The sequence below is a fragment of the Manis pentadactyla genome, chromosome 1 (genome assembly GCF_030020395.1).
Source record: "Manis pentadactyla isolate mManPen7 chromosome 1, mManPen7.hap1, whole genome shotgun sequence".
In the NCBI taxonomy this organism is placed as follows: domain Eukaryota; kingdom Metazoa; phylum Chordata; class Mammalia; order Pholidota; family Manidae; genus Manis; species Manis pentadactyla.
This window is the reverse complement of record NC_080019.1, coordinates 11,696,657-11,724,374: the sequence shown is the minus strand read 5'-3', so window position 1 is coordinate 11,724,374 and position 27,718 is coordinate 11,696,657. Positions and strand designations below refer to the sequence as shown.

Here is a 27,718-nt window from a genome sequence, read left to right as displayed (position 1 = left end):
TCTATGGGCCACCAAATGAACTTTTATTGATTCCTAACACCCACTTGGGTGCAAGTGTGGCAATATGAGGTTGCCAAATACAGAAAGTGAGATGACACCACAACAATGCCCCAAAGATAGTTATTCTCATGATGAATGGAAAACATCATTTAAATAAAAAACATTCAAAGAGCTCCCTTCATGTTTGTAATTCCTAACTGTGAAATAGTAACAGAACAGAGATTCTCCTTGGTTGGTCACATCATTCATTACTGAAAGGGCAAGTCAATGGAAAAAACACGCAAAACACTGCAATAGAAATAAATAACTAAATAATTTACTATAGGTATTTTGCTGCATTGCACATTACCACACAAAATTTTAAAGCTGATTTTCCTTAAAAGCTTGGAAAACATATTTGCTTTTTTGACCTTCTGGTTAAGTGATTCATGCTTCTTTTAAGGGAAACTATTCTATCTAGGCCTAAGTTTAAAACTGAATTAACTGCTAATTTGGAGCTTGCCAACCAGCGTGCACAGGTGTGGCCCATGGGTGGGGAACAAGCCTCCAGGTGGCCAGGCCAAACCACAAACAGCCCCTTCAATTAACCCAAGGTTGGGGAGTGCTGCCTGAGGCTGCAGTTTAGGGTGAAAATGTGCAAAAACCACTGGTACGCATCAGTATGCTTGCACTTGTCCTGTGAGGTGCTGGCGTGGAGCGTATCTTTGAGAACGTCCTCTGGAGCATGAAGGAGGAACAGCACATGTCTGGTGATGACCAAAAGCAGGGACGGTGGGCGTGCTCCCACCAGGATTTAACAGAAAATGGTTTCCCCGACAGGATTCTAACAAGTCCCCACCAGCCCAATTTCCTTTGCTTTCTGGTAGAGTATTCGGAGTTGACTGCCCTCCTGGCCAGCCCTCAACAGCTACTAGTTCTTCCTTTCCTCACTGAAGCTCCTCCCCGCTCGCCTCTCACCTGGCGGCCCGCAGGCCTGGAGAGGCACCCGCTCTGCCTCTGCGGTGGGGCGCTGAGGACGCCTGGGAGGCCTCCTCAGGACCACAGTTGTCTCAACACAGTAGGGAGCCCTCCTAATACTTTAAATTGGCGGGGGTCTGGGGAAATGTCTTCTGATTTATTAAAAAATTGATCTTGAAAATAAGAGGAGAAGATAATAAAGTGAATTTGTGGTTCATAAACAAATATGCTGAGGCTGAAGTGGGGGCGCGGCTCTTGCCCATCGTTTTGTGCCCATGAATGGTAACTGCCTTCCTGAGGTAAGGAGATGCTACCGTATGTCCTTTCCAGAGTGGGCCTGCTCACACGGGTCAGCAAGCATCTTCAGTAAAGGGGCACTTAGCATATCTTTTAGGCGTTATCAGCCCTGTATAGTCTCTGTAGCACATTCTTCACTTTTTTCCCTTAACAACACTTAAAAATTGAAAAACCATTCTCAAGGGTCTTCTAGATTTTCCCTGTGGACAATAGTTTACCAAGCCCAGCTCTAGGGAATTCTTTGTCAGGAGAGCATGGTGCTTAACTCTACAAAGTATAAGGTTGTTGGGGCCTTGGAATCCTAATTTGGGTTTTTTCTGAGAGTAAGGAAGGTCCTTGCAGAGGATCCTTAGCTATAAACAGGACTCCTCTGTCTCCATTCTGCTCTTTGAATGGTACAAACCTGGACCAAATAGGCATCCTTTATTTTAAAAGTGGCTGTTTATGGTAGGAAGTCTTAATTAAGGCCTATTTTAAATCTGTGCCTATGCTGGCTTATGCTTGTCTTGATTTTAAAGGCAAAGTCACATACTCCAGGCATGTGAACATTTTCAGATCTTGTTGGGGCCTGACTACTCCCAAACAGCTGGTGGTAGAAAGACTCAAGTGCAAACTTACTTTCTCTTCAACACTGACACCACCCAGCCTACTGGGCAACCCCATCTCAGAACTCAGGAAGCACACCACTCACTCTGCCCTGGGGGATCTATAACATAGCTCATTTGTGCCTGGGTCTTAAAAAGGAGCAGGGTTTACTAGGGACCAACGTTTAAATAGCTAAGGACCCACACTTCCAAAGCTGTGTCTTTCATGGGGACATCTGCCTAAATCCTCCCTGAAACAGGACTCTACACATTAGAAGCTGTAACGGGCCAGTCCTCCAATATTCTGGATATGTGAGAGGCAAAATTTTACCAATAATCTTTTCATTGTTGGAATATTTACTCTGAGAAGCAGAATTAAGAGAATTCTTTAATAATTTTGTAATCTTTCAAGTCATTACCATACAGTATGCCATGTTTTTGGGTAACTAGATAAAAATCTGCCTTTCTTTCTAAGTTAAATAAGGGCTTCAGAATCTGAATTCTTTCTCTAATCCATGACTTTGAAAAAGCAGCCAATGGTTCTCAGAATATATGTCTGCTACCAACTACACAAAGTCAACTGTTCTGGAATTAAGTTTACCTTTAACCACCTGCAAGCAGTACACACACACTCAGGAGAAGAACTTCACCTACAGAAATGATGTATGGGAATTCCCGAGGCTTCTAAACTAAGCGAATAGGTGAAAAACAATCAATCTTACATATGCCAATCTAGTTTCCCTTTTAGGTTCTTCTTTAAAATGTTACACTTGCTTTCCTCAAGATGGGAGTTTATTTCTTACTTAAATTCAGACCCTTGTCTTAGTCTGGATTTACAGTGGCATTGACAACACAGCCTCAGATATAACAGTGAAAAGGAGACCTATGTATGGGGTCTCTGAAATAAAACCGAGATAATTTTTAATTGGGTGGAATACCAACCTAAAGTTGGAAAGAACTGGAGCATAATTAAACAAGAAAAATGTGCTCCTAAGACACACTGAAGTGTCTGGGTAGATATCAGGTAGTTCTTGCAACATCAAAACCAGTTCAAACTTCCTGAATTTTCCAATACTGTTCTCAGGCCACTGAAAGAAGGGGTGAGGAAGGTAATTAATTACCTGTGGTTGGGCAAAGATAACAGTAATGGGGATTTTTCTAAATACAATGAAATGAAACAGTAAATTTTGAAGTGTGTGTTTTTAAGACCACTGCACTCCCTCACTCTTTCACTAGCATTTCACACACACACACACACACACACACACACACACAGAGCCCTCTAGACATTATTTCACATTTTCCAGGTCTCTTTACTATCAATTTTAAAAAACAGTTATTTCCTGGTGTCTGTGGTTCTCTATTTTGGATATAAACAGTTCTGATTTTTTAAAACTGCAAAGGAAACATATAGCAACAGACCTGAACTATAACAAAAACTAAACATCACCCTCGTTAGTCTAGAGCTTTCAGATACAGAAAAAAGAGGGTTGTAATTCCAGCCAGGAAGCGTTCGGTTCTGTGAAAGTACCACTCTCCAATCCTATCTCCATGGATAGAAAACACCTTTGCCACTTCCCTCCAATACCAAAGTGCTTTTAAATTTAACAAAAAACCCCAACATTCTTAGAAATTTTTGGCAGATATCCTATGCAGCAAAAATGAAGCAATTTTCCCTTTTCCCTAGTCCTCAATGTAAAGCTGTATTCAAAACTGCTAAATGCAGTACTTCTAGGACAGCAGATCTGACAAACAATGGATTCTGTTTTTCTTTCAAGAACAAAAAGGAAAAGGAAAAACAAAGCTGAATGCGAATAAAGAGGAGAAACCCTGAGGCAAAAATGGCTTTTCCTGCAGAAAGTCTTCCCAGAGCCCCCAACTCCACTCATAAGGTGCCAGCAATCTTCTGGGCCGGGAGGCCTTCCTCCAGCCAGAGGGGGGCGGCAGAGCCGCTGCGGGGCGTCCGCCTGTGAATGCGCCGCAGCCGCAGCAGGTAGAGCAGGATGGAGAGCAGGACCACCAGGAAGCAGCCAGAGAACAGGTAGTGGTTGTACACAAAGGAGAAGCCCCTCCAGTGAGCGTGGCTGGCGCGGAAGGTCTCCTGCTGGATATCTCTGCGCACAAGGAAACAGCACACACAGAGAACAGGTAAGCGGCCACAGAGAAGGCCGAGGCGCTCGTGGGGCGGTGTGCAGGGTGTGGGTGGGGGGACCGAGGTCAGGGCCCAGCTCTGCGGACAGGAACTGGAACCTCGGTCTCCACGACTCGTCCCCGCACCTCTCAAATGGAGCACACTGTGGCCTAATGGGGTTGTTGTCAGTCTTAAGAGGGGCATGTGAAGGTGTATTCCTAGGCCTATGGCAGTTACCATCATCATAATTTGGGTAACAAAAATCAGAGAAATTCAGAACTGTGAGCATTTCATTAGTACACGGAAGCCTATGTGGAAGCAAACCACGTGCTTGTGATCAGTTATAGCCACTACCACAATATTGGCAGTTAATGCAGCTAAACATATTGCTGGGAGATGCTCAGTGAAATCAAAGGGAAAAAACCCCAAAAGCTATTACCCCATTTAACCGTGGACCTGGGTTCTTACATGGGGGCCAACTGACAGCCAGAGCTGTGAGCTTGAATGGGGAAAATGTACATCTTTATTTTACCAATCTCTGGCTGTGAGGCAGTATTTCTGTTGAACATGAACGTAGTCACTACTAGAGTATCAGCAGGACTTGTGACTTTGCGGTGAAACTCAGACCTTTTCAGTCACATGTGTTCTGCAGCTGTTTCTCAACACATCATTGACAGCTACACTGAAATCACAGAAAATGCTACTTCGGCTGCCACATCTTATTAATGTGTTAATAAAGAACATGTATTACTGTATCACGTGTTTTCTGTCATATTTTGATAAATACATTTCAATACAATGGTTTCCTCTGTAACCTATGTATTCATATTATGCATTAAAAGCAGTATTTTGAGAAGGGGTCCAAGGCCATAAAGGTTAAGAATCCTGGAACTAGACCTTCTGTGTAGGGATCAGGGCGTAGACAGCTGAGAGTCTGATAATCAAACACATCTGTGTGGCACATGATGGGATAGAGAGGATGGGCAGGGGGCACAAAGCCAAACTCACGGACTCTGCAATTCTGTGACAGCCAGCGCTCATGACAGAGCCCCAGACGCTCACAAACCGCAGGTGCCATGATGCATGACAGATGCAGAGGCGCACCTTTTGTTTGATTCTCATTATCAAATTGACAGCCATACCTTAAAGGTAAAAAGCGGGTCCTGTAAAGGATTGCTCCGAGGGTCCACTGAACTTCTTTGTCATAAACTTGCAAGGCTGTCTTTAAGTTTTTGTAATTGACAGGAAACGAAAAGCCCCTGTGAAACACCTCAAACATCCAGGCGGACTTGAAGCACTGATACCTACAAACAGAAAGCACACACGCAGTGGGGCTGATCCGCTTGTCCCGGTGAACCGCGCGAAGGCAGCTTTCCCTTCTGCAACCAGCATGGGCCCATCGGCCAGTGCTCTGAGCATCTGCGCCACCTGCATTTCCAGGCGATTCACTTCCTTTCTTTGCCCCTGGTCCCATGACACAAACCAGTGTACCTGCCGAAAGCAGCTCATGAAACTTGGTCTTGATAATGATTTAATACATTGCCATGACAGATTTTTTTTCCTTAGGGCTTCCATTATTTATTTGCTAAATAAATACTGAACAAGTTCCAAATTTTTTGGACCTTAGTTTCATTATGATAAAATGAGAAGGTAGAAGGGTCCTTTTCAGCTCTGATGTTCTGTGATTCTAAATTTTTATCAAAGGCTTACTATTTTGCAAAGCACTGCTCTAAGCAAGTAAAAAGATATAATAATAAGATAGTTAATGTACTTAAATGACTTATAATAAAAGGATTTTTAAAAAAGCAAACAGTAACTATACAGCAAAGCAGAACATGATAACCGCCACTAGACAGAAGTAATGGTGCTCTGGAGACTCAGAGGAACGGAGTTTGGCGGAGTGCGCAGAGGAAGAGCCAAGGGACGGCATCTGCCTGACTCTTACACCACAGCAGGAATTCCACAAGCAGGGGGATAAACAGGAATTCCAGGTGGAAGGAACAGCAAACCTGAGCAAGATACTTTAAGATATGCTTGGGCACAAGTGCTTGTCATCTCATTTGAAAGGAGCTCAGGGTGGATGCGGAGGAAGAGTGATTTGCAAGGATAAAAAGGTAGGTTGGGACCAGGGTGTGGAAGCCAGGGGGTCCATACATATGCAGTTTCTTCACAATGCCCTCGGCTTGGTACCCTGCTACTTACTTTAGCCTGTGGAGGTCCGCATGAGAGGCATACAGTCCTCGGTCAAAGCGTTCCCGCAAGATCGACCACTTTGTTGCACAATAATCCTGAAATTTCACCCCAAATAAATCATTAGCAAAGGTTTATTAAAAATGCTTTTCATTTTTAAAAAGGCTTACCAAACTCATATTAATTTAAAAAATCCTTCCAATTAGGAAACACAAGCTTATTTATGAAGACATACATGAAGGCAAAACAAACACACCCTCAGTGAGCAACAATCAACCTCTTCAAAACTGCTTTGTTTCTCCCTCCATGATGTGTGTGACAGGCAAAGACTTTTGTAAGAGTGAAGAGGTACTTTAGTTAGTGCATACTGAGTACCTTCCTACTGTAAATAGGAGATTGAGTGCACCTGTGTTTTGGGCAGTGCGTGGGGTGAAGGCTGGGGTGTGCCAGATGCACAGAGGCAGCTTGGGGCTTCTGCCCTAGTGCAGGTGACAGACAGGCCTGGACTAGGACAGCACGAGCTGGACAAAAAACAGAGGCGGCTTGAGAAGTATTTACAAAATAACATGCCTAAGAATTGATTGTATGGAGTGTGCAGTGAGGGGTGAAGGAGGGCCAGGGAGAAGTCTGTGACTCCTGGGTTCCAGTGAGGGGCTTGATGGTTAGTGATGCCATTAACTGAGACCAGGTAACAGGACCAGAACAGGGAGGGAACAGTGGGTTTGTGTGGAACTGTGAAATCTATCAGGTACTTGGCAGGGGCAGGACTGAAGCCTCTTCTTGAGAGGCAGCAGCAAGCTGTGAGTGTGGCTGAGACCAAGAACCTGGAGATCAGAGGGCCAAGGGTGAAAGTCCGGGATCACCAAGGTTTAGGGGCGTGATGGGGGAGACCCCTGCACAGCCTGAGAAGTGGTCAGAAAGGTAGGGGAGGACAGGAGTCCTGGCAGCCAGGGGAGAGAGAGGCTGGGAGAGTGCTGTCCAATACTCATTCCATGATTACTTGGTAACACACAAGATGTCCTCTCAAAGCCACTAACCAGGGGAGTTCACGGAGTGGTGGGCAGAGTAGGCCCACAGTGCATTTCTCAGTTTGGCTCTGACTACTGCTCCTGCCCAACCAAGGGAACAGGATTCCTAACATGCTGCACTCCCCCTTCCACCCTCCACCTTTCCCTTCTCTTGACCTGGGACTCCAAACCTGACCCGGTCCCCACCGGCCTCTCAGAAGCATGCAGGAGAAGATGGTCCTTGGGTGTTACCTTCGCAGCTTTAGTAAACGCAGCGGCATTGTAGTCCCCTCCCATCCGTAACACATCCTCAGTGCAATAGTAAAATTCAGAGAAGCCATAGAATTCACTGTTCTGGAAGTGAATTGGGGGCTGGTAGACACCATTGAGGGAAGTCTGAGTCTCGTTTGTCTTATTCATGAAAGGCTGGAGAGTCTCTCGACACAGGTCAAAGTCTCCCGTTCCCCGCAGGAACATGGTCTGTCCGTTTTGCTGGATCTCATCCTTAATGTCTAGGGGTAAGCAGGGGTCCAGGTATGGAGTCTCAGGAGTCAGACCAGTCTGTTTCCCCAGGAGCCTACAGGACAAAGAGAAACTTTATCGTGAGACCAACAGGAAAGCGGCTGTAAGTCAGTGCTTCTCAAAGTATGCTCTGTGGGACACGAGACCCGAAGGGTGTCTAGTGGGAACACAAAAGGGTGCTGGCATAATTAAGTCAGGAGAACACCTACTGGAGCCCCTTCTGGAGATTCATGATTCACACTGTGTACAGCAGACACCTCGCCAGAGTCCAGTGAGCACCACTGCCGACCGCGGGATGCCCTGCACACCCGGGAGCACTCCCGTCAGTGAGTAACGCTCAGCGGACTGCAGCCCAGCGACCAGCAACCCTGTGGCTGCCAACCCCATTCTGCCACCAGTACTGTGGTTTTAATTATGCAGATAAAACTGACTGTGAGAGGAAGTGACTAGTTCTGTGAAAACCAGGTTAGATGCCTTAGAAAAATATGATAAAGGCAAGTTGCTAGAAAACTGTTGTCAACTTAGGAGTTAGCAAGACGAAAAAAATTTAGTGAAAATTTAGAAGGATTTGGTATATACATTACTTCACAATATCTTTAAGTCCTTGGTATTCTCTAAAGAAACCCAAAGTGACATCAAGATGAGTGGGTGCTGTGCACAGTGGGGAAATGACAAGTGTAGCCCAAGAAGCGATCTTGGTCCAGAGCAAAACATGGGCCACTGAACACATAAGTTAAAGCAAACGCTTGAGGCTCCATTCTGTCTTTATGAGTCTCTGTTTTAACTGACTTTTAACCATTAATTAGCTATTGATCCCAACTGCTGCAGGTACCAGAGTTCTTATTTACAGGCTCTGAGAGGTACTGTAGAAAGAAATCTTAGCTTTGTTCATGGAAACGCACACACTTAACTGCTTCCCAGGGGAATCTCCAGGCATTAGGATCTGTTGTCCTACTATGTGTACTCTCTGCTAAGCAACTGAGACAAGAACGCGCTCAGACCTACTCGTGTGATGCTGTGCAATCCTGTGGGCCTAGAAGGTGCCGCAGCACTGGGACAGCCTGGATCAGCTTCAGGCACTGATCCTGAGTCAAGCCTTCACTTGCCACTCAACTGACCAGCTGTTTATTCCTCGGATCAGGGCAGCTCAAAATGCACTCAGGTGTAATAAACTGAGGTCTGCCCATTAATTAAAAATTCAATCATTAATAAGAGATAAATATGCATTTAAAGGCTCAATTCATGACATATATAAAAAGTGATTAATCTTTATAACTGTATTAAGAGTCCAAGACTAGTCAATTTGTACTTCATTCTACTGTTTTTAGTTCTCTATCTAATTTAAGGAGAACCCTGAATGGTCCACTATACATGCTTCTTAATAGTAAAACCAATTAGGGTTGCAGAGGGTGTTTCTCTACAATTCTGATTCAAATGTTACTTATGAAATATTTCTATTTTATGATTATAAAAATTATTATATCAAATGTGCTATATAATATGCCACTTTTAAAAAAAGAAAATCCATGGGACTACCAAGCTCTTAATTAACACTAATCATTTAATGTCTAGAGCAACAAACAAGTTTTTATTGCTTTTGCTACTTACCTATGTGAATTTCTGGGAAACGTGGTACTCAATGGCTCTCACTTAGACTTTCCTCAAATTCAGGCTTCCACGGGTTTATTAAGATTAAACTGATCAAGAACTGATCACTACCATTTATTTCTATCAATTAGGATTTCTCCCCTCAAAATTGTTCATCAAAACAGACAAAACACAGTAATTAACAGGATATTTTACATAACCCCCGTTTCAGATTTTTTATTCATCCAAACAGCTTTTCTGTTCTTACAGACTAATTTCCAATAATTGCTATAAAATTAAACTTATAAAAAATAGAGACTGAAGTGTTCCTTTTGTTTTACCATATTCCATACCAGAATTCTTCATAAACTCCTTTTTAAAACTTACTGCTAAAAATGTTTAAAACCGCTCATTTGACTTCTAATCCCTCTCTCTTGAGGAACTTCCTTCACTATGGTCTTACCACTAAACAGCTGCACAGCTGCTTTTCCAGAAGATCACATAATCCAATCATACCATCATTTTCTGCAGGCCTCCAGCACACCTGTATGGCCCAGAAGCTGAATTTCCCAAGGACTCTGCAGCTGGGAGCAGCACCACCAGGGCTCAGAACTACTGAAATACTCACAGTGAGCTTTCCAATCTACCTGGGGGGTTGTGGGTCTGAGAGAGACCCTCCCAGGGAGCCCAGGGGAGGTGGGGCCACAGGCGGGACCCTGGTGTCCTGTCATTTCTCCTCCCAGCTCAGCTGGCAGGGGAATGAATTGCTGACGGTGCTGACATGCTTCTGCAGAGAGGCATTCTCCCTGCTTTGCCCAGGAGTGCCTCCTGTGAGGAGAGAGCCGCATCTGGAAGTGACTGCCGAGCAGTGCAGCACACTGTACCTGTTCTTTTGAACTGTGCTGGCTAATATTCTGTCTTCGTATCTCTGTCGAGCAGCATTGCCACCAAACCCAAGAAACGTGGCCACGTAGACTCGGTACACATGCTCAGTTTGGTGAGCATCACATCCCAGGTTAAATTCGGCTAACAAGTTCTTAGCTACTTCTTCCTGCAGACATGAGTATAACAAACTTTAATAATTTAAGCAGCACAAAAACAATTACCTCCTGTTAAAAAGAAGAATCTAAAAGGAGCAAAAATTTCTGCTTCTGCATTTTCCAAGGATCCTTCGAAGTATCCCTCCTAATTCAATGGGACAATCTGACTTAAGAAATGTCAGATGCACTGCACATTTGTGATATTGCTGTGACTTTTTGGACAAGGAAGTCAGCAATCTAGCTCATAGCTTCTGATCTAGTAAGTCTATTTATGGAATTCTATGCCTTGGAAATAACCCTAAAGATGGAGAATTCTCTATGCACAAAGATAGAGAATTCTGTGAAAGAGTAAACTGGATGTCATCTAAATATACAGTTCCAAGGAGGGGCTAGTTACTTATGGTGATCAATAGTTTACAGAGGACCATGCCTATGTGCTGTTAAATAAAGGACAGAAAATCATATAAATAGTAAGATTACAATCACCATGTTTAAAAACTATATATAGGAAACAGAAAGAATGAAAACAATTATACCAAAATGCTAACAATGATTTTTTTGGGCGATGCATCCATGGGAAATTTTTAATCCTACTTTTTTAGTTTTTTTCCCCCAAACTTGCTATACATATATTTTTTATACTTTATCCTGAGGAAAAGATACGACTTTTTACAGAGTATAACACCTTCTACAGGCATGACTGGATGGGAAGTAGGAAATACAAACTGCAATACTTGAATTTACAAAGCATCTTCCAAGGAACTTAATAAATACATCAGTAACGTTAATTAGGTGAAGACACTAAGGTGCCTAGCAGTGCATTAGATATATGCACCATCTCATTTAAGCCTTATACTAGCCCTATATTAGAGGTACTTGCATTCACATTTAGAGGTGAAGAACCCGGCTCAAAGAAGTTAAGTGACTTGCACAAGGTCACATAACCAGTGAGGACAGGATGACGATGCAGTCTAGACTCCTCTGGCTCCAGTCTAACCTCTATGCTATGCTAGGGACAAGGGTAGGAAACCAGGCTTTGGTATTAATTTACAGCTGAATGGAAATAGTAATAAACACATGTAGCAACTCAGGAAAACATGTGACACCCTCTGGCGCTCTGCTCCTTCTACAAAGCTTCCCAGCCTACTTGGAAACTACAAGCAATACGTGGGAGCCCTGAAGGGGACAGAGAAAAGACAGACTAAACCACAAGTTCAGAAATGGGGACACAGTGGATGCAAACCTCAGTTCTTTCCAGAAAAGTCAAAAGCTGTCTGAGTGATAAAAAGAAATCCTTAGTTTTCCAGTTTTCCCCCCAGTTACAACTTAAGAAATCTGATGCTCATATATTAAGTTGTACAATACCTACTGAGAAAAGAAGTGATTGAAGAGAAAATACAAAAACTCAAGCATGTGACTGACACACAGTCCAAAGAAAAACTCTGAGTTCAGAAAACAAACCAGCCAACTTCAATGAACAAACACAAACGGCTTAGCGGAGGTTTGCCTTGGTTCCTCCTGTCTCCTTTCTCCTGGGTTCAGAAGGTGGCACCTCAGCAAGTAAAGATGTGTTCAGACTCAGAAAGAAAACAAAAATGGATGGAGACATGTTAAATGAAAACCAAACCAAACAGAAGGAAATCTGTACAGATAATAACCTGCTGTGAGGAGGCAAAGCTTACAGTTTTGGGGACTTCGTATGCTATCTGAGTCGACACGCCTCCCATGTCGAGAATACCAGCTGTTCTTTTTCGGAGAATGGCTTCACTGCTTTCACTCCCGGGGACGTTAACTTCCACAACTGCCTCATCATCTGGGAAAAACAAGAAACATCCATGGGAACAGCTCCAAAGGACTGGGCTCCTTTGAAAAGCCATCTTGTTTTCATAGTATATTTCAAGCACATCTAGGCAAACCCAGCCCACTCCTCCCTACTAAAATCAAGTTAATAGTGTGAGATTGCAGACCCTCTCACTCTACTCCTACACATTTTGCTGTGTCACAAAACTTGGCTCCTTTTTTATCCTTTGGATTAAATAGAAAAAGCCATCAATTTCCAGTTAGCCACATCAGTTGGAAACATGATACTTACCATCTTCAATATGCTCAAAGCGTCCAAGGACAAAATTAATGCCAATCCAAGCATATACACCTACAGACATTTCACAGAGTGAAGAATAAAGTTTTAGAATATTTTGTATGATTCTTATCAATGCAGTCCATGCAAACATTTCACTTATTCCCAGACATGAAATCATCTGAAATAATGCATTTCTACTGATGTACTTTCTTTTCCCATGGGTTTTCCAAGAACTCTCAACTTCAAAATTTATAGTTTCATAGGATTTATACAGGTTGAAAACATAATCCCTGAAGTGTTTGTTTTCCTGTAAAATTTATAGATTGTTTTGATATACTAGAGTTTTTACCTTTTTCAAAGTTATATCAATTTGCAAGGTTATAAAAATGAGATCTCTGACTCTCCCATTTCCTTTATCACTTTCACCCGGCTGGCAAGTCTGGTTCTCTTTTTACTACATTTCCTATATCCAATCTTTACCCATTTTCATTACGACCTTGATTAAAGCTGTAACAGAGGCCTAGTCAATCTTCCTGCCCCTACTGTTCACTCCAACCCACTCTATTATCTGCTATTGGACTGATCAATATAGAATGAAGGCCAAACCCCACAGCATGATAATTCAAAACCTGTCCAACTTTCTTTTTTTATTGGATAAATCTGACATGTAATATAGTGCAAATTTAAATTGTATATAGCATGTCATTTCAATACATTTACATATTGTGATATGATTGCTCTTATAGTGATTCTTATCATGTTATATAACTATAGTACAGTATATTGTCTATATTCTTTATGCTGTGTTGTAGTTATTGACTTGTGTATGCTGAACCATCCTTGTGTCCCAGGGATAAACTCTACTGGATCATAGTGTATAATCCTTTTAACGTGTTCCTGAACTCAATTTACTAATATTTTGTTGAGAATTTGTGCATCTATCTTCATAAGGGATACTGGTCCACAGTTTTCTTTCCCTGTGGTATTCTTATCTGGTTTTGGTATCAAAGTAGTGCTGGCTTTGTAGAATGAGTTTGGAAGTGTTACCCTCTCCTCAAGCATTTTTAAAGTTTGAGGAGGATTGGTATTAATTCTTCAACTGTTTGGTAGAATTCTCCAGTGAAGTCATCTGGTCCTGAAGTTTTCTGTGTTGGGAGTGTTTTGATTACTGATTCAATCTCTTGTTATTGATGTGTTCAGATTTTCTATTTCTTTCTGATTCAGTTTTGGTAGGTTGTGTGTTTCTAGAAATTTACCCATTTCTTCTAGGTTATGCAATTTTTTAGTATATAATTGTTCACTGTAGTCTCTTATGATTTTATTTACCTCTCTTTGATTTCTAATTTTATTAGGGTGTTTTTTTTTTTTTTTTAGTCTATCTAAAGGTTTGTCAATTTTGTTTCTCTTTCTGAAGAACCAGCTCTTAGCTTCATTGATTCTATTATTTTTCTGGTCATTATTCCATTTATTTCTGCTTTGACCTTTTTTTTTCCTTCCTTGTGCTAACTTTGGGCTTAATTTGTTCTTCTTTTCTTAGTTCCTTGAGGTATAAACTTAAGTTGATCTTTCTAATTTCTTTATATTGCTATAAACCTTTCTGTCAGAATTGTTTTTGCTGCATCCCACAATATTTGATGTTGTACTTTCATTTTCATTTCTTTCAAGATAATTTTTTATGTCCCTTTTGATTTCTTCTTTGAACCATTTGTCATTTAGAAGTGTGTCATTTAGTTCCCACATATTTGTAGATTTTCTCACTTTCCTTTTGTTGTTCATTTCTAGTTTCACACCATTGTGGTCAGAAAAGACATTTGGTATGATTTCAATCTTCAATTTCCTAAGATTTATGTCCTATCATACAGTCTATCCTGGAGAATTTTCCATGTGCACTTGAGAAGACTGCATTCTTCTGCTGTTTGATGAAATGTCTGCCAAGTCCATTTGTTCTAACGTTTCCTTGTTGATTTTCTGTCTAGATGCTCTATCCATTGCTGATAGTGGGGGTGTTGAAGTTCCCTATGATTATTTTGTCATCCACTTCTCCCTTAAGATCTATTAGTATTTGCTTACTATATTTTGGTGCTTAGGTATTGGGAGTGTATGTATTTATGATTATACTTTCTTGATATAATTACCCCTCTTATCATTATATAATGAACTTCTTTGTCTCTTGTTACCCTTTTAGAGTCTTTTATTTTTTTTTTCTGATTTAAGTATGGTTATGCCCATCTTCTTTTGCTTTCTGTTTGCAAGGATATTGTTTTCCATCCTCCCACTTGGAGCCTCTGTGTCTAAAGCCAACATGAGTCTCCTGTAGGCAACATATAGTTGGGTCTTATTTTTTTTAATCCATCCAGTCACTCTGCCTTTTCATTGGTGAGTCCAATCCATTTACATTTAGAGTGATTACTGATTGTAAAAATTTACTGTCATTTTATCTTTTGCCTTTTGATTGTCTCTCCATTGTTTCTTTTTCTGTTTCTGTTTATCTTTGTGAGTTCACAGCTTTCCATGGTGATTTGCTCAGCCATGGAAGAAACTGATTTTGACATTTAAAAAAGTAATATTTCAAGTCTATGGTTTCCCAAATTTTAAGATACTAACAGTAATTTAATAAAGCGTACATGGGGAAAAATAGGGAGGATTTAAAAGAAGAACTTCCCTAATTTCAAGTTGAAGACCAGTATACCAACCTTCTTGTTTCCCTGAAATTACTTCTGCGTGAGAGTCAGAAAACAGAAAGTCAAAGTGCACAGGGATATCGGTCAGAAGGTCTTCCAAGATGGCTTTCTGCTGGCTGTAAGACAATCCAAAATTTTACATATCAAAACAGTATATTCTGAATTTTGGTTTTAAAGAGAGGAAAGAAAAAAACTATGTCTCTGGTATATCCTATGTGAAACAGTAAACTTTAATACCAACACAATTCATTGAAAAGATTCTAGGAAGAGAATTTTCAGGAGTTGTATGAATTCACATGATTCCTAGATATAGAATTATAATTGAAATAATCCTTAAACTAATAAATACAAAAAATATATATATATTTTAAATGACAACTTGACAGATTACTACTTATAGTCAGAAAGAAATGTATCAAAAGTTATTTGGTGACTTCTGGCTAAGGGTTAGGTACTAGGGGGTTAACGGTAAAGATAGTCTTGGTACTATTCCAGATTCGAAGACAAAATTTTTCAGTCTTCCTTTTGATAATTACAGAAGAGGAGGAGGGAGACAGGAGAGGGATGAGGAGGAAAATAAACCACTCTCACCTTCCTCAGTACCCTCACCTCCACCTCCCCCACCCCCACTCCCCCCTCCTCTCCCTCCCCCCCCCCCTCCACCACCACCATCACCCGCCTGACTGCTCTCCCTCCTGTGGAAGATCACCTTTCAGGAAGAATTCTCATTCCAGCTGTACAGAGAATGTAGAGAGGAGTCTCTTTGTGTTTTGCCCGTGGTACATGCTCTGCAGCAAAGTTCAAGAGTGGAGAAATGTAATCACTGACTTTCTCTGGAGAGGCAGCAAATTCTGAAATGCCTACAGAAAAAGGACACTTCTGTGAACAAGCAGACAGTTTAGGTAATAAATTACACTTCTTCAACGTGGCTAACTTGAGAGAATTTCAAGCTACGTACCATCCTCTCTTAGTTCTTCCCTATCCCTCTGGCAACTCTTCCAGTGTCTCTTCCTTAAATGATGGGGGTGAATGTGCAGTCCTGCACCCTTCTTTGAAGTCATCAAGAAACACAGGCATAACTGAGCAACTACTTCGTGTCAGACACTTGGGATCAGCTGCCCAGGAGCTTATCCCTGCCCTTCAGAAATGTGCCCCCCCTTTCCTCGGGCAGGCTCACTCACCCCCACAGCTGCCATCACCACCTATATTCTCAGATGTCCAAATCTTTTCAGCAGCCACCCAGATCTCTTCCCCGACCTCCAGATCAGCATGACTATCCACTGGACATGGACACATGCTCGTCCTCAAAGCCCCCCAAACTAAACATATGCAAATAAGCCAGTACCCCAGAGCAAACCCCTCGCCCTGACGTGCATTCTGGGTCTCACTGAGCCTCTCCTTGGTTCCTCTCACATTAGTTCACTTTTCCTCGGCTCCTCTGGACTCCACCAGCCTCTGCCAGCCTGCTGTGACACAAACTACTCTCCAGTCTCAGCAACCCCCTGACCACAACCTATGCAAACGGTGTCTTAAAACTCTTCCTGGCTTAAAATCTTAGAAGTTTAAAAATTCTTTACTTTATTGATTAGGAAATTGTGGATCCAGAAAGATGATCTGTCTAATCAGTTAGAGGAAATAAACTTCATATACAATGCTGTTTCGATGGACACTAAGCCTAAAACTGCGCAGAATCTAGTAAAGAAATTTCTAGAGCTTTGCTGTCATGCTATACACGAGAGTTCATGCCTCAGAACACGGTAGTGCTATAAAGAAGTACTTGAAGTTGCGCTTCAAACATTTCCTGAGGCATCAGAGAGAACCATATTAAGCCTGATTTTAATGAGATTCTGGGATGTACACCCTGGGTTGATGTTGTAGCTGTGTACTTGTTCTGAAAGGACAACTCCAGAGCATCAAAGATTTTATCTTATTCCATGAGAGCAGTTTAATCACTTAAGGAACCTGGTATGTGAAGCCAGAAGACATGCAAAGTGCTTTACAGAGTTTTATTTTTTAATCTCCTAGAGAATATTTTATTTAATCAATACTACTTCAGCCCTGAAAATGTTTCTAAATTAGGAATACATAAAAATTTAAGGGATGGGAAAACAGAAAACTAAAAATTAAGTCATTTACTAGGACTTATAGAAAAAAATTATCATTTATGGAAATGTACTCTAGTATCAAAAGAATGCTTATACAAGAGACTCTGATTATGTTCCCTCTCTTTAGCCTCAAAAATGAAAGTTTGAATTTTGTGAGCAAAATTCTGGTGCCAGTTGTCCAAACATCAACCAACCAACTTGTCGAGGGTCGCCTGAAGCAGGAAGTGGGGCCTGAATTCTTCAGTGAAGAATGAGTATGACGCAGGGGTCTACAGTCTGTGTGGTCAGGAACTGTTTTATGAGGATCGGTATTTCATCATGTTAAAATTAAATCTCCTTTTCACGCATATTTTTGAAATAGAGGATAATGAGCTATGATTATATTTTTTATCAACATTCTCTACTATTTTGAAAGATAAATTCCTTGGATTGTTTGAACATTTAACTAACACATTAACAAGATGAAACAAAAGTGCTTAATCTCTGTTGAGATCTGTGGTCCCCTGTTTTAACTCAGTGATTATCAACTATGAAGACAAAAAGCACCTAAGGTACTCATGACACCGTCCATTCCTAACGCTCCTGACAGAGGGGCGCTGCCCATGGAAATGGGGTAGATACAGAAAAAGGCTGAGAACCACTGATTTAGATTGGCTAAAGGGGAAGGAAAATCCCAACTTTTACAAGACACTGACTCAGAAATTGTGGTATCTTTAAGACCTGGACATAATGATTGTAGCTCTTCTAAGTTCTATAGTCATCCTTATTAAATAATCTATGTGATTAGAAATACATTGGGGCAGCAATTTTCTAACATGACAAATACATACCAGTGTGTTAGAGTACAGACTTCCTGTGTCATCTGAAATTACCATGCCATTGAGGATAAAGACTAATAGCTGCCAAAGAGGAAAAAAATCCCTCCACAGTTAATGTCAATGAGCAAGTATCTGAGTAGACACTCAGAGTAAAACAGTACAATAAATGCTGCAGGAGACAGAAAGAAAGATGTGGGTTTTGCATATTTTTTATAGATGTTAGTCGCCTCATGCAAGATGGATAGAAAAGGGAAAAGAAAGTGAAGCAAGACCCCAGTTGCATCGTAATGTGAGCTCTGACTTAGGGCTGATGACTGTGGGAGAGAGAGGGGAAGATGGGAAGGACATCACAGAGAATGAAAGGACCAACCTGGTTACCAATCAGATATTTATCATTTACATACCGGGTTTTATTTTCATAACCACTGGCTTTCGGTTTTTATCCCTCATTTGTCTGATATCCAACAGATCATGAGGATTGCCATTATGCCTTGGCCAGCAATAAACAAATATTCGCGACCCACTGCTACCACAGTCCACCATGATACCATAGTTCACATTGGGGTTATTGGTGTCTGTAGCTTCAATGTCAGTAACTCGAGCCAAGTACCTGGTTTAAAAACAAACAAACATACACTTTACTGAGACAGATAACAGCAGCTTACACCTAACAAAGCAAATACAACAAACAAACAGCAAGTTGGTAGTTTCTAAGCTATATAGCAGCAACACTCTAACATTTTTACAACTGCCAAATGATTAGAGAGTCAAAAGAAAACAAATGATAAAGATTATTGACATCAGATACACGTTCATTATTCCTTTAAATAAGTTCAAATGTAATGAAAAGCAAAACTGTATCCCCAAACTATCAACACTAACTGAAAAATCAGTTTAAAAGGTGTAACAGAAGCTTATGTTTAAATCCTCTTATGATGTAGATTTGATGGTAATGATCAAAAAGTTTCAGTTTAATTTTTCATGCCATGCTGTATTCGGTGGACTCCATTTCTTACAGCCATATGCTCCTTAAACTCTGAATAAATCTCTATGTTCCTCAAATTCTGAATAAATCCCAAGCCTTTAAGACATGAAATGAAGGTATGGTATCTCATCTAAAAAACAAACACTCCCTTACCTTTGAAACTTCTTGTCTCTGGACAGCCGCCCATACTTATTTCGGATTATGACAACAGAAAAGTATAACAGTGAAACAGCAGCAGCCAGAATGCTAATAACAATGATTTGGCGTACGTTGGTATTCAGAATCCGAGGACATCCCGCTGGAGAGATGCTAAAATGCCAAGAGGCAGGAAAAAGACAGGAGATGCCAATCCTGAAATACCAAAAAAACAGATTTTAAAGCAACCTGCTGCAGTCTTCTCCTCACATACACTGATCTGGAAGTAAAGCCTTCAGCCGAAGCTGCCCCAGTTCCCTAACAGCAGGCATCTATACATCAGCATGTTTGATACTCTTTTGCTCTATAACTCATTATCATAAACTTATATGACTGAGAATCAAACCCTGAGGATTATGACCCTTCTTTGTTGTCCCCTTTTCTTGCAGAGTATTATATAGATTTTTATCTGTACCCTGCTTTGTTCCAAATATAGAATTAGAGACAACTTGCAAGCATAAGTTCAGTAAGATAAACCAATAAATGAGTTCCATAAGTCCTGTGTTTTTAGAAAGATTCCTAAGACATTTTTGCTAATAAATACTGTTCTTCTCAGTTTATGTCAGGAATGAGAAACTATTATTATTAGGCTTAAAAAAACCTTGTTGCCTTTAGGATACATTTTATTGTTTTATAGTTAGATTCCTACACTCTGCATGGACTAGAATAACTCATAGGAGGGGTTAGCGGGGGAATCCTGCTAACCCAGTGAGTGGAATTTTCCATTTGTAGTTTTTAGTCTCCATGGGGGTTCTTGGGTCACTCCATGAAGTTTATCATCCTGCCCCTCCCCCTGCCCCACCCCAGGGTTACATTCAGCCTGTGCTTAACACAGCCCCTTGCAGATCCCTTATGATAACTAGATTAGCTCCTGCAGGGTCCACCTGGCATTATCACTTCTTTCAGTGGCAGGCACCCCACTGGGGCCCTGGGAGAACAAAAGTTTTAAACAGAAGTGTAGCACAACTTTGAACACTTTCCACTAGGGATTTAGATCTTTTCCCCCTCAAGAGCTATTTCTGGGGCACCAAAATCTCAGATTGTACAATGCCAGTGATTAGGTGCCATCACTTACCTCCCCATGCTGAAGGCTCAGAGGTCAGGCAATGTCCTGGAGTCAGTCCTCACACAGTTACAGGAACAATGTTGTCCTCCCAGAGTTAGAGCTCTCCTGTTGCTGAAATGAGAAAAATCACAAAGATGACACTAAACATCTATGTTCTTTACCAAGTACGTGCTTCAATCCAACTACACGTAATCTGGTATGTGATCTTTGCACTGAAGCTGTCGGAGGGGTTTATTCTGAGCAACACACCACTAAGTTAATTTCATGCTGTCAGAGACACAGGCCTAAATCAAGAGAGGGTTAATAGTCTGGCCCCATTAATGCTCTCCACCCAAAAGGCAATTAGTGACCCGAATTACCAGGTCACCAGTAGGCCCTACCTACCTTATGGTACTGACTGTTACGGAAGATTAGGGCTGAGTAGGAGGCAGGCAGAATGAAGAACTGAGTGGGCAAGTAAAGTATCCATTCATTTGAAAAATATCTATTAGATCTCTCATATGGACAAGCCACCATGCAAGGTACTATGTTCCCAGTCAGCACTGGGTTACTTCCAATTACTGCCTCTCCTCCAGCCCCCAGGCCTCAAATCGCAGAGAAAATAGAGGCTGTGAGGCCCGACAGCCAGCGACTCCTACCAACCTGCTGGACCCAAAGGCTGCGTGATGGCCCGTCTCTCCCCTGGTCTTGCTCTGCTTCTCCTGCGACAGGCCTCTCAAGACAGCTCTCTCTCCAGTCTGCTTCTGAGCTCCTGCACCACTGCTTCTCAGGGCCCTTGCGAGTCTTGTTTCTGCAAATCCCGTCTGCTCTGACGCCATGGGTTCCTTCTGTCTTGGCTCCATTCTTTTCTAAATCTAATCCCTGCTCCTGGTCAACCCCAATCACTGCTGCAATGATTGGTAACTCAAAAATCTCTTTCACCACCTCAGGCTGCTCTTTTGAGCGACAGACGTGCATCTTCAATAATCTACTGATATCCACCTGAGTGCTGTGCAGGCCCACAAGACACGTTTCTAAAATTGCACTTGTACACTGCGGTCCCCATCTGCTCCTCCATAGTCTCAATCTCAATCCTGCCAAGCTGCTCAAGCCAGACTTGGGAGGCATGCCTGACCCTCCCTCCCCTTCATCTTCCATAGGCAATTTCTTAGACTCCTTATCCTTCTTCAACCTTAAGTTTATCTAAAATCTGTCCCTTCTCTTGGCACTTTGGCCTGAGGTCAGATCTTATCCCTTACCTGATCTATCTAAACAGCAACCTAACTAGTCAGTCCCGACGTGCAGTCTCCACGCAGCAGCTCTCTGGTTCCTCAGCTAATGCCTTTAGGTACAGATTCTCCTTCTGAAGTGGATAGCACCTATCCCACTAAGGTCAGGGATCCTGTTACTCCTGTACCAGAAGTCCTCCAGGGGCTCCCATGCACTCAAGGTAAACGCCAAAGGCTTTACTCTGACCTACCAGGCCTGCAGGACCTTGCCTCCTGTTGTAGCTCTGACCTCACCCTCTAGTCTCCCGTTCACTACCGTCCAGCCACGATGGTGTCCTCACTGTCCCCACTCACGCCAAGACTGCTGGTCTCCAGGCCTCTAAACGTGCCCTTCCTTCTGCTTGGAATAATCTGTATGGCTCACTTCTTCACTCCCTTTAAGTCATCACTTACTGTCACCTGCTGAGGAGTCCTCCCTGGCCACCCAATCTTCCTTCCCCGATTTCTCTCCTTTTAATTTACTTGTATATGAAATACTTGTATTATGCTTATTTCATGCCAGACCCTGCTTAAATGCTTTACAAATATTAATCTATTCCTCCTAACAACCTACAAAGTAGTTACTATGTGTATAACACTTTGCAGATGAGGTAGAGGCTAAGTAATTGCCTAAGGTCACATAGCTAATAAGGTGATCATAGATAAAAGCTGAGATTCAAGCATGAGAATCTCTGCTTTTATCCCTGACCTCTAGTGTGCTGTGTTCTTTGTGTGGGTACATTTCTCTTGCTCATGTGTCCCCTTCAGAGTTAAGCTCCACAAGGAGCCATATTTATATTTTGGTTGACTGCTTCACTCCCAACTTCACAGACCCTAAGAAAGTGCCTGGCAAGAAGTCAAGTTTCAGAGTTCTGGGAACCAAAAACGTTAGGAACTTATACACTAGAGTTATCTGTGCAAAACAAATAGGAACTATGACACCTCCCCACTAACTCCTCAGGGTGGTAAAGGAGGTCTCTCAGGATCTAGTGTCACACTGTTCGCAATGGCAGCCATTGCCACCTGTGGCTGCTTAGGATAATTAAAATGCAGCCCCTCCGCTGCACTAGCCACATTTCAAGGGCTCAGCAGCCACCCAGCTTCTGCATTAGTCAGCACGGACTGAGTCCCTGCCTCTTTCTGGTCTTATCCCCTGACAGGCAGATAGGGGCCCCAGGCTCCAGCCATACTAAACGTGAGCTGTAAGTCCTTCAAATGCCCTGCATTCCTTTGCATTTGTAGAAAGACTCTCTTTGGGTCCACCTGTTGGCATTCCTCTGCATTCCTCATGACACAAGGCAAGTGTGATTCCTCCGTGAGGACTTCCCTAACCCTCATAACCCGAGTATTTGCTCATCACAGTGGTGGGCTGTGGTGTCCCATCTGTGGTGGACTTTACATTACATGGCAAGCCCCTCATTGGCAGGGACAGCCTCTTATTCTTCTATTTCCTCAGTGACTAGTGCCTGTCACCCACGTGATGAGCAAACATTGTTTCTTTCATGGATGGCTGGGAATGGGAGGTACAAAGATGCATCAGATATCGATCAGGCCCTTAAAGAATTTATAAAGCAGTGGAGGGGATAAAACACACACATAAAAGGTATTATAGAGTAAAAAGTATTAATAACGCCCACATGACAAAAGGGGAAAAAATCACTTTTAATTAGTTCAGGTTCTAATATGGTGTCCATATTGTACCATGTGCCCAAAACTTAGGACAAATAGTATTTATGATTTAAAAGTTTATACAAAAGTAAAGAATATTCATCAATTACCTAGATATTTACATGAATTGTAGTGTGTTTTTATAAAGTAGCTACCTTTTAACATTTGAATATGGTGAGATTACTACATCATACCTTTCATGAAAATTCCAAAGGCTCAAAGATTTAAATATTTAATTTATCCATAAAAATGTAAGAAGAAATGTAGATAAATATTTATGTCATCTTCGAATGAGTAACGCTTTTCTACCAAAAACATCAATGTATCAAACTATAAATCAAAGAAAATACATCTGCACTTGAGTTTCAAACTTCTGAGTATTTTGTTTTTTTTAAATCCCTTCCCAAATACACAGGCTTGGAAACTACTTGTGACATACATGAAAAAAGGTAAATATCCCTTATATATAAAAAGTTCTTATAAATAAATAAGAGATACAACAATTTCTTATAAATAAAACACTGGAAAAGAAAAATGAGCAAGGATAATTGGAAATTAGCAAAATAAATACAAATCAAATATAACTTCATTAATATTTAGAGAAATATAAATAAAAACAAGACTTTGCCACTATCAGATTGGCAGAGATTAAAGTCTGACAATACTTTGCTAACAAGGGGGAAGGAAAAAGGCCATGAGTATGCTGTTGGGGAGAATCTAAATAGGTATTAAACTTCTGGGGGCATATGGGTTAACATAGGAAATTTAAAGCATGCTTACCTCTGCCCTACTTATCAGACTTTGAGAAATTCATCCTTAGGAAATAATAGGGTAAAATCACTAAAATATGTCTAAAGATGTTCATCATAGTATTATGCAAAATAGCAAAACACTGTTACTAAACTAATGTGCATTATGGGAGGTGGGTTAAATTAAACCATGATCCATTTATGTAATGGAATATAATGTGACTATTACAGGTTATGGTGCAGATCTCTATCAACATGGAAAGACAGCCATGACATATTAAATGATAAAAACTACATCAATAATGGAGAAGGAAAATGGAAGGAGAGAAACAAAAATGTTGACAGTGGTTATTTCTGAGTAGTGAGATAATGAATCATCTTTATTTCCTTTCTTAGGTTTGCCTGTATTTCTTAATGGGTGTATGTTAATTTTATCATCAGAAGAAACAACAGAGCTATTTTTAACAAGCTACCTTGACTGCTAGCTACCACTAGTTTCCAGAATTAAATTCTTTTCTGGATATATCAAGAATGCCAATCTCAAAAACTCTCAAGACACTTAATTCCCATCTGAATATTTTTTTTAAATCCAGACTTATGTGCTAGCTGAATTAGGAACAAAAGAAAAGAAGGTTTTAGTTAACAGCTTAAAGTCAACATCCTTGGGAGAAGAAAGACTTTGGTGACCCAAAGATGAGTATTATGAAGTGATAACAAAGGACACAGAGACGTAACACCCCTGACTCCAGATTTCAAGGTTGCAGACAGTTACAGAGACACACGAATACCCAGGAACAATCAAGAGAATAAAGGAAGGCAAATTATCCCAACTCTTGCTATAAGAGTTCAGAGAAGAGCAGGATGAAGGCTAGTTAACAGGAAAGGATTCCTGGGAGTGGAAGGTAGACTTTGGATGGGAAAGCAGAAAAAGAACACATTTCAAAGGGGAAGATGCACTGTTAGAGTAATCAGAGTCAATTTAGTAAACATCTCTTAATCTGGCGTTTATCTTAGGACTTTTTATTGAGTCGTGAGGATTTTGACAAAAAGGATAGATATACCTGTAAGCTACAAAATTTGTCTTTTTTTAAAGACAGAGAGAAAACAGGACAATTTATAAATTGCTGAATTACTTTTTTAGGACAAAAGTATGACTAAATATTACCCAGCAGTCAACAATATGGCAATCTGATCTAAAAATGTAAACGCCAACTGTATTTGCAACTAGCAATCTTGGCACTAGAGTTTAGGGAGGCAAACATTTTAGTAACATTACATAAGCCACCATGTTTTTAAAAGGCCTAAATTGTGTTTGACCTATCACCAGAGAGATGCGTTACCTCTCCTGATTTCAGCTACTGGGACCCTCCTTAGCTGAACACTCTTCAGTGGAGTAAAGCCCATCTAGTCCTGGGTAAATATTTGTCACTTAGTCTCTCAATAACAGTTTGATACTGCACGAATTAATTGCAAAGTAAAACGCCTCTGATGGTGAAAAATTCAGGATGCAGTGAAACAGACATGAGCAACTTTTCAAATCTCACAAGAATAAAATCATAGAGAAATGACACTCTGGAAGGGCTCAGACCTCTCAATAAGAAAATGAAACGAAGGATACTTCAAAAGAGAATGACATGCATATCAAGAATTACTAGGGGGCCTGGAAAAATCAAAGAAGCCCAAAAACAAGTGGAAGAAATAGTTGTCTCTGTGAGAGTGGGAGGCCAAGTGAAGTGAAGGATGCTGTGTGGCACTTATGATTTACATTTCCAATATTTATTTAAAAAATTTTTATTTCTCAATATCAAGTCCTAATCAGACCTCTTCCTACCTCTCATTATTCACTGGCAAAGTTCTGGTCCCTATTTTCAGGGATCTTTTTCTGGCCACACATTTCCTGTATCCCCTCTGTAGCTTCCCAAATCTGCAACCCACTCTACTCAAGTTCCCGTTCCTCATCCTGAGCTTACTGCCACCCTGTTACCTCAAGCTCATTTAGTCTAAGTCTGGAGTCACAATCTTTTGACACAAACTAATATCACTTTCCAAATTCTCCAGGTCTAAGAGGGGTATCACCATTGACTGGGGACACTGGCTCTTATCTTTGACTCCCACTTGTCTGTGTGTGAACATATGATATCATCTATTAGATGTCAGTTCTTCCTTGAAGCGTCCACACATCTAAGGTGACCACAGAGGACATCATTACCTCAGGACAGACCTCTAGACAGGTCATCCACCTTGTGCTTTCACTGTGAACACCAAACAGTCTTCAAAATATGACCAGCTCAAGAGCCTTCTGGAACCTGTGGGTCAACACCAACTTCCCTGTGTGGCATCTGAAATCTTACAGCCATCAACTGATCTCATCTTTCTTTACCAACCTGTTCTTTCCTCAGCCCAGATAACAACTAAGAGAGGCTGCTCTCACACACCTGCTGTTCCCATTCTTGCCTCCGGCTTTTATTAATGTCACTTCCTCCTCACTAACATGTCCTATTCTCAATAGTACACTTCTTCCAAAGCACAGGTCAATATTTTTCTGTGCCAAGATTCAACTGCTTATACTTTTGTTTCCCACAATGTGAATCTTCTCTTTATTCATGTGTAGTCTATTTTAAATAAACATGCTGAACAAATATGTAGAGAATATAAATCCTTAGATCCACTTTTGTTTTTGTTTCTTCTTTCTAGACTATTTACACAAGGGTTGAGATCATCCATTTCTATTAGGGCTAGAAGAATAGAAACCATAGATTCAACACGTAACAAATACAAGTGATAAATCAATGTTAAGGAAAACACAGAAATAAATGAAACTATACAAATTAGCATTCCTTTTTTTTCTTGTAATGTGTCAAACATTATGATACAAAGGCAAGATACATCAAATATAAAATAACAAAGAATATAATCCTTCTAGGCCTCTCCAAGGCTGGAAAATTAGTTTTTTTTCATTATACAAAGCAAAGCACAGTAAAGACTGCAACATGAAATTACAGTAGGGACTTGGGTCTCTAATTTTGAATTCTTTAATAACCTCCAGCTTATCTTCTAGCATATTAATGCCTGAATTGTAAAGCATCTCTTCTTTCCTGATAGTGATAGATGTTCTCTGAAAATGCTCTGCACCAGTGTTCAACCCTGTGGGTTCCGGAATCTACTCTAGAAAATGAGAGAACTGTCCCTTGAGAGGGTCCACCCAGGACTCAAGTTCGGGAAACACTGCTGTCACCATCAATCTCTTCATCTCCCAATCAGCTCCATTTTTTCAAGGAGCAATCTAAAGCAACTAGTCCGTGTAAATGTCACGGTACGGCGCAGGCAGGGGCGAGGGGGTCCTCGGCGCAGCCTCCCCTGCCCCGGCCAGCTCCCTCCGCAGGTGGGCCACACCTGCCCCCGGCCGCGCCAGCGGGGTCGCCGCGGGAGGCGCGACCGCACGGCTGCCGGGTTTCTCTCGCAGGGGCTCGGGGGCAGCACCTGCGCCCACGCTCTGCGGACGACGCACCGGCGGGCGCCCGATGTGGCCGCGCGGCCCGGGCGCCGGGGACAGAAAGGACGCCGGGAGGGCGGCGGGCTGGCGCGGGATGGTTCCGGGACCCTCTCCCGCCGCCCGCCCGCCCTCGTCCGCGCCTCACCTGCTCGGAAGAGCCCGCCTCGGCGGCCGGGGCTCCCGGGAGCCGCGAGCGGAGCGCATCACGGCCACCGTGGCGGCGGCAACGCAAACCGGCTTCCCCGACGGGCCGCTCCGTCCCGGGGCCGCTCCGCCGCGCGCCCCGCCCCGCCCGCGTCGCGCCGCGCTGCGTGGA

General features: G+C 41.8%; 1 protein-coding gene across 5 annotated transcripts; it reads right to left on the bottom strand.

The window, feature by feature from the left end:
• On the bottom strand, positions 1–27,718 carry ENTPD4 (ectonucleoside triphosphate diphosphohydrolase 4). 5 transcript variants are annotated; one of them, XM_036888784.2, is made up of 13 exons: positions 27,548–27,717; positions 20,255–20,356; positions 19,138–19,293; positions 18,404–18,609; positions 15,786–15,936; positions 15,089–15,192; positions 12,408–12,467; positions 11,974–12,128; positions 10,160–10,326; positions 7,419–7,743; positions 6,172–6,257; positions 5,112–5,273; positions 1–3,952 (listed from the first exon to the last, which is right to left on the bottom strand). In XM_036888784.2, exons 2-13 carry the CDS (start codon positions 20,260–20,262, stop codon positions 3,724–3,726), a joined length of 1,809 nt encoding a protein of 602 aa, XP_036744679.2. In that variant the 5' UTR covers positions 20,263–20,356; positions 27,548–27,717; the 3' UTR covers positions 1–3,723. The 5 variants fall into 5 exon arrangements, with proteins under 5 accessions (XP_036744679.2, XP_036744675.2, XP_036744678.2 ...); XM_036888780.2 differs by having other exon boundaries at positions 19,138–19,335; positions 27,548–27,716; XM_036888783.2 differs by having other exon boundaries at positions 11,998–12,128; positions 19,138–19,335; positions 27,548–27,716.